The following is a 12,578-nucleotide window of genomic DNA, read 5'->3' as shown; positions in this document are numbered from 1 at the left end:
TGGGCATTATTTCACTTGATCTTCCTCATTCCATAATGGCTTTATCTACACCCCACTGCACACCTGCAAGAACTTCAAGCCTGCTAGAAGACAGGAGCACGTTGACTATTGGCCAGGGTTTGGTATGGACAAGTGGCCTTGGCCAGCAGAGCAGATGGATGGCCCAAACCTGCCAAACCAGGCATTTGGGCTCTGAAGCTTCAGGTGCCTTGGCGTCCCCTCTCCCCACTGCCAGCTGCGGGGGGCTGGGGGCCTCTCGAATGCTGCACAGATGCTTCACCACTGAGCTACACCCCAGCCCTTTTGTTTTTGAGACAGGGTCTTGCTAAGTTGCCCGGCTGGCCTTGAACCTGTGAGCCTCCTGCCTCAGCCTCCTGCATCGCTGGGAATACAGGTGCCCCAGCATGCCTGGCCCCTTCTACTTGAACCTGCCGTTGATCAGGATCTGCCTTGCTCTCGGGGCCAGGGCTGTGTCCCTCAGGGCAGCAGGAGGGTGCAGGCTGGGAAGCCTGATGAGGCTGACAGCACAGGGGATCTGCCAGCGGCAGCATGGCCCTTGCCCTCTGCCCGTACTCCAGGGTCGCCATCAAGGCCGTCCACCTCTAACCCAGCCCAGGGCATCCTTCTCAGAGGCCTGATTGACTGCCCGCACAAGAAACCCGCATCAGGGTAAAAAGTGGTCTACGGTGCCCTCTCATGGCCAACAGATGTAACAGCAGCACGCCTGCACCGAGACTTAGAGGGCCGTCCAGGGACCTGCCGTGGACACCTGGCCGGCTTTACTCTGTATGATGGATCTGACCTGAGCACGGGTCTGTGTTCACAGCGTGCCAACTGCTGAAGACAAAGCTCACAGAACAGGCAAAGGGCAACCTGACGGACGCTCTCGACCTGGCACTCCAGTCTCTCTGGTACCGAAGCACCTGCGGTGAAGCCCGAGGCTGGCCGTGCCCAGCCCAGGACAGTGAGCCCTTGCCAGTGGGAAGTGGGGTTTGGGTACTGCTCAGGCCGACTCAGAGTGAGCTCAGATAAAAGTGCAAAAGGGTCCCAACAGCGGACTAGGGAACTGCGTGGTAAATACCGCGCTGAAGAACGCAGTCCCAGACGCTTTATTAAAAGCACGCTCTAGTTACCGATGCTTGAGAAAGACTACTTTATTGAGCTAAATACAAATCAGTTTTTTAAACAGAAGCTGTTTGCTGGATTTCAGTTCATTTTCTAGTTTTCAAACACGATGAATCATATTCTTTTCTGTTTGCCACTTTGGGATACAGCAGCCTGCTGAATCCTGACACCTCTTTAAGAGAATCTAAAACTAAGTGGTGGCTTCTCTCCTGAAAGGTGACTTTCAATGCCGTCTCTTCCCTCAGGTGGCCTGACTTGGGAAGGCAGCTTCAGGAGCTATCCAGACCTGTAGAGTGACCCAGGTAGGCTTAGGTGGCTGCTGAGGGGGACGTCCAAGGCTGTGGCGAGTGGCTGAGCAGGGGGACTAACCCTGGCCCCAACTGGTTCAGGCCCAAGTCTACTCTACTTAAAGAAGAATAGCGGAGATACACAAAACTCCCTTCCTTCTTTACAATCGTATTTTAGGGCAAAACTGAACATGTGCGCTTTTAATGGAAGAGGCTGATTATCAAGTGACTATTTAGGAAGAACGCAGGAAGTTTCTATGAACTACCTCTGTTCTAGGTAAGTGTCACTTTAAAACGTAAGAAGTTTACAATGTTCCTAAGAAACAGTTCTGCTCTCTGCTGGGTCAACAACACCCGGGACCGTCAGGTCGCTTGGCACGAGCAGGGAGCTGCGATTGGGCTCACGCTTTGGCAGGATCATGTGGCCACTCTGATAGGGGCAGCCCCTCTGCACCAGGCACCAGCAGCCAGGAGATAGCTGGGGCAAGGGCACGTGCCCAGCACAGCGGCCACCAGGAATAAAGGACTCATGCCAGCACCTGCAAATGCCAATGGCCATCTGACCTGCACTTGGTCTTCTTCGAGGAGCACCACTGCAAAACACTTGCAGTGAAACTAATTTTCTTTAATTATATGAAAGAATTTCTCCTTTAAAATTGCTTCAAAATATGAAAAAAAAAATCAGACAACCACAACTTCCAAGAAATCGAGTTTAGGTCCCACACAAGCAAGCAAGGAAGCCGACCAGCATGTAGAAAACGGGCGGACATTCCAGGGGACTTCAGAGGAAGGCCGGGCCGACGGGTATGCAGGAGACAGGCCCAGAAACCTCACACGTGCCGGGCAGCTCCCGTGTTCCACTTCACCTGGAAAAGGGAGAGAGAGGAAGAATCATCTCATAACCTGGGCTGACAAATCTTCAAAGTTAGCTCATTCTATTAGAGAAGCCTATGACCTAAAAGTGTAAGATTCTGAGTTAATCTCACCGCTCAGTGGCGTGGACACAGCGATACACAGGCCAGTTGCCGCAGCAGCTCATCTAGGAGCAACTCCTGAAGGTTTTAGAACAGGAAGGTCAGGGACACGTAAGGACGATTAGCCAGTGCCTGAAGACACCGAGCCCAGTGGGAGGTGACCTGCGCCACCTTCCTGCTGCACCTGGTCCACCGCCGTCAGGAAATCCACCTCCAGGAAAAGGAGACCAGACCGTTCACCTGTGACCTTCTGTGTGTCGTGATGTGCCAGAGGTGAATAAGGGATCCCAGGACAAACACTGAGCTGCGTGGACTTTCATGACAGGAGGCGGGCTTGTCCTCATAAGAACTGGGTGCCAGCAAACACCTCACCAAGCTGTCACCCTCCCACTCAGTGCGCGGGTTTGCTGGAGGACGGTGACCCCAGGGCTCCATGAGGCAGACCACCTCCAGTCGGGCCCTATCGGGGACTTGTGTGGAGGCTCTCTGGAGACTCCGTCCCAGCCAAACATGTCGGATGCCCAGGGCTTTGCGGCATTCACCCCCTGCTCAGCCCGCCACAGCCAAGCAAGGTGGCTGCTGACCTGGAGGTGGCTCCCCAGGAAGGTGCAGGCCCTGGCCCACCAGACAATACTGCACACTCCTCCAGGGGTGGCCACTCCCAGACCCTGAAATGGATGTGTAGTAGTCAGGGGTCCTCGACTGGCCACCCAGGGCAGCGGCCAGGCAGCACCCACTCCCAGAGTGCTGGCGCTCAGTCTCGGGGAGGCCCCTGCTCTTGTCTTTGGTCCTCCTCTCAGGACAAGGAGAAGCTGTTCCATCTTATCTCTGAGCTGCAGGGAAGTGCACAGTGTTTGGCATTAAAGAGTGGGAACCTCAGAAGTGTCTGTTCACTTATTCAGTGTGGAGACTTCCAGGAAAACAATTTAATTTTGTTATTAAAGCAAGCACTGCCCTTGGACCCGTTACCCAAAGATGCCTGCCTTCCCAGAGTGTTCCTTGACCCCCCAAGAGTGCCTGCGTGCTCACTGCTGTCCTCCTTGTAAACTGTTCCCTGTCACGATACTGTAAGCGCCACCTCTCTATTCCTACCAGGTACGACGCTCTGCAGCCCCGGAGAGGACCCTGGCCTCTGGCCCTTCTGCATGCAGCCACAGGCAGCCCCCTCCTGGTGGGGGACCCAACCCCCTCAGGCACCCCTGGCACTGCAGGCTGACGGAGAGGAACGGGGCGCTGGCTCAGTCCAGAGCACAGAGCCTCACGAGAAAATGCCACCAGGGGTTATGACAGGGCTCTGTCCAGGGCCCAACAAGCACAGCCTTAAATGAGGTCCCAACCTGAGGGCCAGGCCTGAAGATGCAGTTCAGGGGTCTGCGAACTTGGATGGAAAACTGCTTCTCATTTTCATTAATCTCTAACTGAAACTTATCATTTCCCTCAGGATGAATTTAGGCAATGACCACAGCGATGACGGTGCATCTGTGACTGTCCTCACAGAAACACAGGAGTCACAGGTACTTTCAAACCACGTGACATTGCTAAGTTGTCTTAAAATGTTAGTCTTCAGTCCTTACTGTCTGGATAGTAAAGGTACAGACTCATTATTAGATCTTATATTATTGAATGATTAAAAAGCTTAATTACAACTGGGCACAGTGGGGCACACCTGTAATCCCAGCAGCTCAGGAGGCTGAGGCAGGAGGATTGCAAGTTCAAAGCCAGCCTCAGCAAGTTAGCAAGGCCCTAAGAAACTCAGTGAGACCCTGTCTCTAAATAAAATATAAAAAAGGGCTGGGGATGTGGCTCAGTGATTGAGTGCCCCCGAGTTCAATCCCTGGTACAAGAAAAAAAAAAAAAAAGCTTAATTCTATTCCATGCATTTACAAACATCTATAAATACGTTTCAATACAGTTGTGTGGTTGGCTTTGTGATCCAACGTTTGTGCATTTAAAGGTATTGTTCTGAGAAGGGGTCACAGGCTTTCCGACCTGCTAAGGGGTCTGCACATGAGGAGGCTGAGACCTCCGTAAGGCTGGGCCCTGGGAAGGAGAAAGGGGTGCAAACACTTACTGAAGTGTGACGTTATAATATTCTTCAGGTGTCACTATTTTGGGCCCACCAAAGTAGTCGAGGACCCAGATATTGGTTATATTCAACTTAGCAAAGAACCAGTGGTGGCTGGAAGGCCAGGTTTGCATCTCCGGGTGTCGGACGAACAACGAGCGCTTGGCCAAGTCCACTTCTGTGTCGTTCACCTAAAGGACAGAAGTGAGATGAGGCTTCTTGTGGCTGGGACGCCGTGTCCTCACTGAGGGCAGGGATCTAGCATCCTACCAACCCCAAGGTCTGTTCAGCCACAAACCCTGACCGCACACGGAAGGACTTGAGAGCAAACGGGGGGGAGCGTGAAGAACGCCCAGGAACCCGACATGGCGCGAGCCAGCGCTCACTGCTCGACAAACTTCCAGCCACCGCAGTGACTGGCACAAGGTCCTGAAATAAGATGTTGCAGGAGCCAGAGCAGAGCCACCTGAGCACGCTCATCCCGTAACACTGTGTGACACACGCAGATGCGCGTAGGCGAAGGCTCAGATCCTTCAGCAGCAGGCTGGAAGCCCAGCGCATTCCAACGCCCTGCCCCCAAGGACGCCCAGGACAGAGCCGCGCCCACGGAGAGCTTCCAAGCACAGATCAAACGCGCCTGATACTCGCGACTGACCAGGTCGATCAACAACCCACTGGCACTGGACACCTGGTCCTGGACACCTGGCCTGATTGATCCCTCCGCCTGGCACCCTCCCAACCGTCCAAATGCACTTCTGGCCTCTTGCCAGGGACGCTGCTCTCGTTGGCCTACATAACGTGCTCTCTGCCCAAGCCACGCGGAACCGGCAGCAGGGGCCAGACGAAGGAGGCCTTGTACAGCTCTAAGCCAGGGAGAGGGCCCAGTGCCACGGGCAGGGCTGCTTGGCAAGGGCTGCTTTCTCTAGGCCTTTATGGTCCCATCTGTTTGCCTTCAGTTCACCCTCCTCACAGTCTCACGGACACCTGTGGGACGTGACGGATGAAAGCTTTCCGTTTCCCCGGGATCACGTCCCACACTCTCCCTGTGCATCTACACATCAACCGCCTTTGCCCTTGGAAGGCTCTTCGCTCACAGTTGGTGGATGTCACTCTCTGAGCCACCTGGGGTGCGGGCGACGGCTCACCTTGGTCACAGCTCCTGACAGTATAATGTGAGCACAGAGCGGGCTCTGGGGGTCAAAGCCATTCTTCCTGCAGAAGTCAGTTTGTGCCAGAGACATGGTCAGCGTCGCCTGTGGATTCTCCTGCAGAGACAGAATGGAGACCCCCTCGTGAGAAAAGCAGTTCCTGAAGAAGCAGTGAATTTCACAAGTTGCACACGTAGGTCATTCTTCCAAGAAAGGACAACTTGTGAAACACCACCTGCCTCTCAGGGAAGCACGCTCCGGGATAGCAACCAATCCTGACCTCTGAAAAGGGGGGCCCATATTTAAAATTAGTGACTCCTAAGAACTATTTGGATATACTTTTTTCTTGGACTTGGAATCCGTCCATATTCATCAGAGAAATTATAATTGCAGCACCGCCCAAATTCAGGGCAGATGACAGCACTGGCTGCAATGTCTAAAGGGTTAAACTCTGGAGTGAACTGAGCATAAAAACACCCCAGTTGCTCAACCAGCTAATTGCCTAATGTAAGCAAGAAAGTCGCTGAGTCACCCTGCTGAGTCACGCTGCTGGGTATCTCTGGGGGCAGAACAGAACCGGCATGTGACTTCAGGCTGGGAAGCTGCCCCTCCTGCTCCGGCAACAGCAGGGTTCCCAGACTCAAGAGGCAAGCAGAAGTCCCTGCTCCTTACACTCCCAACACCAGCCTCCCACGGGCAGGTGACTCAAACCCACCCAGCACACGGCATTCCAGACCGCCTCGCTCCTCAGCCCGTGGCTCTGGACAATGCCTGCATTTCACAGGGTCTCATCAGAAACTCTGAGCTGGGACAGAGCTCCTTCAAGTCACTGAGCTAAAATGTGTGGCCTCCCAGTGATGAGGCAAGGAGACCCAAGGGGAAGAGAGGAAGGGGCTGGGGGATACCTGAGCAACCCTTAGGGATGCAAAACAGGTCAGAGGAAGACTCATCACCTTTAGGTGGTCCACGTTCAGTGTAGGGAGCCCTGTGACTTACTGAACCTCAGGACAGAAGTGGGGGACACACTGAAGTGGAGGCAAGGAAGGCTCCAGACCACAGGACTGGGAAAGTGGAGGCAGGTGGGGACGCCCAGCCTGGGAGAGAGCAGCCCGGAGGGCAGGGGCCTGGCCGAGCTCAGGAGCTGGGCTGTATTCTGTAGGCCAGCGTCTGTAGGCCAGCATTGGGCAGTGCTTCCCAAACCACCCTGGCCGGCTTGTCCACAAGCTGATCCCAGGGAACTCCTAGCAGCAACAGGCCATGGGCGCTGGTCAGGGCTCTGGGCACAGGCAACGCTGTGATAAGGTGGGCAGGGTGGACGGGGCAGATGACCCCAGAGCTAGCTGTTCAGGGCTTCAGGCAGAAGGAGATAACGGATGGAGGGGGAAGGGCAAGGACGGACACAGAGGAAGCAAAAGGAAAACTGGAGGGACTTTGGCACCAAGGGATTTGGGAGGGGCAGTGAAATCCCCAATGTATCCACTGAGAAAATACTGATTCCATTAACAGAAATGCAGGACTGGGGAGCCGGTTTCCTGAGGAAGACAACTGGCTTTAAACGTACAGAATTTCTGGTGGTATCATCTAATACTTAGAAATGGGGAAATATTAGAAATGGGGAACTTTGGGGAGGTCAGAAACACACAAATTTGGAAGTGAATCTTAGTGAGAGGAAGTGAAGCCACGAGAATCCAAGGACCATGAGAATAGAGGGGTAAGAAATGGACTTTGGGAGATACTTATTTTTAGGGAATCAAAGAAAAAAAAACCAGGAGTGCCCAGAAACTAGAAGGTCATATTACAAGAGGAGAATGTCAGGAAGACAGGCCAGTAGTCTTGAGGTCTCGGTGCAGAGAATCAACCCCAGATCTCATTTCCAACTCGGGTCCTGCAACCCAACTTGGTACCATTACCCCTAACACCAGCAGCACATTCCTATGATCATTTACTATCCAAAACGGCCACAAAGAAAAAGACCACAGGAGCATCCTGGTGGTGAATACAGCTGAACCACACCACCTGTCTCTGAGTTCCAAGGGACAGGCAATCTACACACGAGACGTGGCCCCACACCTGGGTCTTCTTGTTCCTTCCGAACGACTTCACTCACTCCATGAGGCGAAGCCCATCCCGGTGGTCAGGAGGGAAGACAGGGCAGAAGCAAACTAGCTCACTGATGGAAGCCATAGGACAAATTCTGACATAGCCACATCTTTTCCCCCCAGCTCTCACGGGAACCTGAAATCCTGGGTAGGTTTCTCAACATTGTTTTCCTACAAATACCTGGGCTGGAGTCCCACCTGATGACCCTTAGCTGGTTAGTCCTCGGAGTCTGTTTCCTCCCCTCTGTCATGGGGATGATGCTACACGCCCTGGTCAGCTCACAAATGTAAACACCACCATGTCCAGCTGTGGTGCTCAACCTCCCCCTTCCCATTAGAATATCGGCAGGGATTTGGGAGTGGGGGCGTATTATTTTAGAATAAAGTGCATTTTTAAGTCTCCCCCGGTCACTGTGATTGGCAGCCAAACTGAGCCTCACTAGTGGAGTGAAACAGTCTGTCTTGAAGGAGTGGAGTGGGCTGGGAATGAGCAGTGGTGAGCTGGGTGTGTGTGCTCAGCTGAAGCGGCAGCTACTTCTGGTTTTGTTCAGAAAACGGAGGCCCCCGGTGTCACCAGAGCTTCCAACTTTCCAAAGAAGTCCGCAATTTAAACTTTAAAGTAAAACCTGAATTTAAAAAGATTGGTAACTAATCAAAACTTAATTTAAAACAAAACAGAACTCTGGGTGTGCTGAAGAAAATTGGTCTGTGGCCATATTCAGTTCCTGGGTGCCAGTCTGAAGCCTTGGTCCATCTGCCTTCAAACGACAGGCCACAGACTGTTGATCCATCCAAGCTGCAAGTTCTGCATTTGCAAAACGGGGATGATAATACCTACTTCGAAGAGTTATTAGAGGAGACAAGGAAAAGAAAAGGAATGGGACAGGAAGGTCAGCTTGGTGCATGGCAGGCACCTAATTAACATGTTTCCTTCACCTCTCCCTTTGTGATGGCAAAACCAGCCCTGGTCATGAAATGACATTACAAAAACGTTACAGTAAGAAACCAATGCCCGGGGAAAGGGTCAGTTCCCTCCCCTCTCTCAGCCTTTCTCCAAGAAGCCTAGCTAACCATGGTCCCTACCTTTTGGATTGTAAAAAAACTGCCCTAAGAGGGGCTGGGGTTGTGGCTCAGTGATAGAGTCCTTGCCTAGCATGTGTGAGGCACTGGGTTAGATCCTCAGCACCACATAAATACAGATCAATAAAATAAAGGTATTGTGCCTTCTACAACGAAAAGTATTTTTTAAAAAAAACCCTGTCCTAAGAGTCTGACTACGCCCTCTTGAAAGGTAAACATCCCTAGGCCAGGCTTTCAAGGCTGGAGACTGTTTAACAGTTTTCTGTTTCTGTAAGCATGCTTTATGTTAGAACCCCTTCAACCACATAGATTAAGATTTTTTTTTTTTTTTAAGAGAAAAAAAGTTCCAATGGCAGGATAGGTCTAAGATGATGCCACATAACCTACAAGTGTTGTGAGAAACTGTGGATCAGGGCTCGGAATTTGGAGCTTGTATTCTGCTGGGCCCACCTGTGTAACATAAAGGTGGATAATAATCTTTTCCAGTTAACCTGAAATCTGAGATCTTTGTCAAAAGGACCAAATCAGGCTCCCTTCCTGGGTTTGGTGGCTCTGAGCCTACCCACGGGGCCGCAGAGGTCCGCCACAGCTCTAGGCTCTGCTCCGCTCTAGAAGGTGGAAAAGGGTGAGGCCACTGTGCGAACTGGAGGCCAAAGCTTGCCCTGATCACTGTGCCTGTGCGCGACGTGGTGCGCTGGCTTCCTGCAGCGGCAGGGAAAGCCTGCATTCGGGAAGAGGACCCTGATGTCGTCTGCAAAATGCTCATCAACCTAAAGAACTCTGCATCCTTAAGACCTTTCAGTCGGAGCTCAGTTAATGGAGACGCCAAGCGGACTCCTGAAACTCAGGGGTGCGCCATCCTCCAGGTCCCGGCAAAGAATCCCCCCATTTCTTCGCCCGAGCGCGGCTCCCAGGATGCCGCCATCCCGCCGGGCCACCGGGGGCAGGAGAGGCGGGGGCTGCTCCCGGCCGCCCGCCCGCTCACCTGCAGGTTGCTGGCGGAGAGCTGCAGCGGGCTCAGGTACAGGTAGGGCACGCCGCTGCCCGCGCCCGGGGGCCCGTCGCTGAGCGAGAGCACGTCTGCGAAGGGCCGGCCGCGCACCGCCTCCAGCGTGGACCGGGTGGCCAGCGCGCCCCAGTCGCAGACGTGCGTCACGAAGCGGGCCACGCGCGCCGCGTCCTCGCGGGGCGGCAGCGGCGGCAGCCGCGTGGCCGCGTCCCAGTCGCCGTGGTCCCGGCCGCCGCGGCCCCGCGCGGGCGACACTAGCAGCGCCAGCAGCGCGGCCAGCACGGAGGCCAGCAGGGCGCGCGCGGAGCCGCGGGCACGTCCGACCATGGCGCCGTCCGCTGCGGGTCCGCGGCCTCCGCCCGCCGCCCGGGTGGCCTGGCGCGTCGGCCCCGCCCCGCAGCGAGCCGCCCCCGGGGGCCAATGGGAGCGAGGCAGGCCGAGGGCGGGAGGCGGGGTGACCGCCCGCCGCCCCGCCCCCGGCCCGGCCCTGCCCCCGGCCCCGCCCCTCCGTCCGCGGGACCGCGGCGTGTCCACCGTGAACCCGAGTCTCCAGGTAGGAAAGCAGCACTGCCGGGTTCCACTCTGAACCAAGGGGTGTCCCCGCAGGATGCCCGCTGCGTGGAGTTGACCACGGGCACCGAGTCCGGAGGAGGCCAGCGGAGAAGACGGACTTCCTCCCGGGCACACCCACCTTCCCTTCCTGACCTCGCTGTGGACACCGGGCCCGAGGGGAAGGGCTGCGTCCTCGGCGTTGCTCTCTCGGTGCGCTCCCGTCAGCTCCGAAGAGCGGCCGGGCGCCCAGCGGGAAAGGCCGAACTCCTGGCCCAGGGGTGGCCACACGAGGAAGTTGTCGCCCTCGGTGCCCAACGCAGCATTTGAAGTCGCCGACTTGGGACCTGTTAGGTCATCTGGCCTGGGGTCCGCGGGTTCAGGACTCTGGCCCTCGAGGACCCTCCCCGCCCCCGCGAAGGGCATCTCCTTTCGCTGCCTCTAGGGGGCTCTTCCAGGGCGCCCTCCTCCTTCTGTTAGGCCTGGAGTTGGACACAGTCTGTATGATTTTGAGCCTTGGTCGCATCTGCTCAGGGAGTTCATCCTTTTGGCCGGGCCTCAAGTCCTCTATTGTTATCAAGCTGGTGGCATCTCGCGAATCTGGCCCTGCTGGAAACCTGGCCTCTGGGGGGAGGTGTCAGAGAGCTCCGTCCTCGCAGCTGCTGAGCCAGTCTGTGAACAAGTGTGGGACCGGGGCGTGAACCAAAGTCCCGCCTCTTCTCCGTCTTAAATGCGGCCTCATTGAGTGCAGCCAGTTTAGGGTGCTCCTCAGAACTTGTGTGTCCGGAACGAGATCCTCTACTGTGAACAGGAGTCTCCGGTTAGGAAAGCCACATATGCTGGTTTCCACACCGAGCCAGGGGGCATGAAGGCCCGCACCGCACTCACTCACCCACCCACCCACCCACCCTGCCTACGTGGGTCTGCTTGGTAACAATGGCATTTGGAAGAATGATTGCTGGTATACAGAATAACAGGAGGCCTTGTTACAGCTGTGTGTGACAAAGCCGGTGTCTAGCGCTGGTCTCATGCATGGGGACATGAGAATGAGGTCTGCAGACCCCCGGCTTTAAGCACCCCTCCTCAGTGTGTGTGCCTTGCTCTTGCTGTTCACCAGGCCCAAATTCTCTGCCTTGGCTGCTGGCATGGCTTCTCTCTCCCATTCGGATCTCCGCCCAGGTGTCGGTCTTCGGAGGTCCTCTTGGACCACTCCTTCCAGGTGGCCTTGTTTCTCTCCATCACCAGCCCTGCTATGGCTTTCAGAGTCATGCCTAAAGCCTTTAATGGCTCTGTTTATTTAGTTAGCTACGTGTTAATTGTCTCCACTGATGGAATGGAAACTCCAAGAGCAGGAATGTGGTCTATCTCCTCCAACACAAATCCCCAGGCATACAGTGGGCACTCAGATACTTGGGGAATGGCCACCTGACTCAATGGACAATAGCTTTTGGAATAATTTGCACACAGAGCTGTATACAATCAACAAGAAGCAAGGCGGACTGAGGGACAGTTGGGTGCCTTAGCTCCTCACCAGCAAGCCTTCCTTGTTGCTGTACCGGAAAAACCTGAGCCAAGGGAGGCTGAGGCCTCATTCCTGCTCTGTCACTGGGTATCTGTCTGAATAGCCCCCACGAACCCCACCCACCATGGGGTCCAAGCCAAGCCAGGGAACCTGCCTAGATCCTGAGCCAACAGTGTAGAAGGGAAGCTGAACTTCCCTCAGAAGAGGTTGTGATTCATGGACCCAGCAGCCAGGAGATGTGCATGTGTACATGGCCAGAGAACAGGTCAGCGTTAGCTTCCGTGGCACCAGCTGAGCCTGGCATGAGGAAGTTCAGGAGCTAGGACAGTTTGGAGCTTTTAATATCAGAGGGGCTCCGTTCCCACCGACCCACTGTGGAATATCTCCTGATGTCGGGGTTCTCCTGTTGAGAACCCCCTCTGCCTGCAAGCTCTCTTTCCCACAGTCTTCCCCTTGTTTATTTGTCTAGATCACTTCTACCCACTGTACTTCCATCTAGGCCAGGAACAGTGGCTTTGTCCCCTCCCTGTCACAGCGCCAAGCACAGTGTCAGGCTTCTGTAAGGTGCCCACTGCCTGTGGTTGGCAGAATTAATTGCATCAGAACAATTACACCACATGCCAGGGGTTCTCAGTTCTGCAGTCGCTCAGGCTTTGGTCTTTGAAGAACAGGCCGCTTTGTGCCTCGCCCTGTGGGTGGTTCAAATAGCAGCCAGTGAGG

General features: G+C 54.9%; 1 protein-coding gene across 2 annotated transcripts; it reads right to left on the bottom strand.

The window, feature by feature from the left end:
• Positions 1 to 1,136: 1,136 nt before the first annotated feature.
• Creg1 (cellular repressor of E1A stimulated genes 1) lies at positions 1,137 to 10,115 on the bottom strand. 2 transcript variants are annotated; one of them, XM_076831353.2, is made up of 4 exons: positions 9,764 to 10,115; positions 5,597 to 5,716; positions 4,458 to 4,642; positions 1,137 to 2,278 (listed from the first exon to the last, which is right to left on the bottom strand). In XM_076831353.2, the coding sequence occupies exons 1-4, from the start codon at positions 10,112 to 10,114 to the stop codon at positions 2,275 to 2,277; spliced, it is 660 nt and encodes a 219-aa protein (XP_076687468.1). In that variant the 5' UTR covers position 10,115; the 3' UTR covers positions 1,137 to 2,274. The 2 variants fall into 2 exon arrangements, with proteins under 2 accessions (XP_076687468.1, XP_076687469.1); XM_076831354.1 differs by lacking the exon at positions 1,137 to 2,278 and having other exon boundaries at positions 4,454 to 4,642.
• Positions 10,116 to 12,578: the final 2,463 nt, after the last annotated feature.

Source organism: Callospermophilus lateralis, chromosome 13, assembly GCF_048772815.1.
Source record: "Callospermophilus lateralis isolate mCalLat2 chromosome 13, mCalLat2.hap1, whole genome shotgun sequence".
Taxonomy (NCBI): Eukaryota; Metazoa; Chordata; class Mammalia; order Rodentia; family Sciuridae; genus Callospermophilus; species Callospermophilus lateralis.
This window is presented reverse-complemented; position numbering and strand designations above follow the sequence as displayed.

What these genes read in the sequence shown, in the direction of transcription:
- Creg1 (XM_076831353.2), bottom strand. Translation starts at nt 10,114, where the DNA reads ATGGTCGGACGTGCCCGCGGCTCCGCGCGCGCCCTGCTGGCCTCCGTG. An exon ending in TCTCCGCCAGCAACCTGCAG is followed by an intron (nt 5,717 to 9,763) that starts GTGAGCGGGCGG and finishes CTGTCTCTGCAG; the next exon opens with GAGAATCCACAGGCGACGCT. An exon ending in TGTCAGGAGCTGTGACCAAG is followed by an intron (nt 4,643 to 5,596) that starts GTGAGCCGTCGC and finishes TCTGTCCTTTAG; the next exon opens with GTGAACGACACAGAAGTGGA.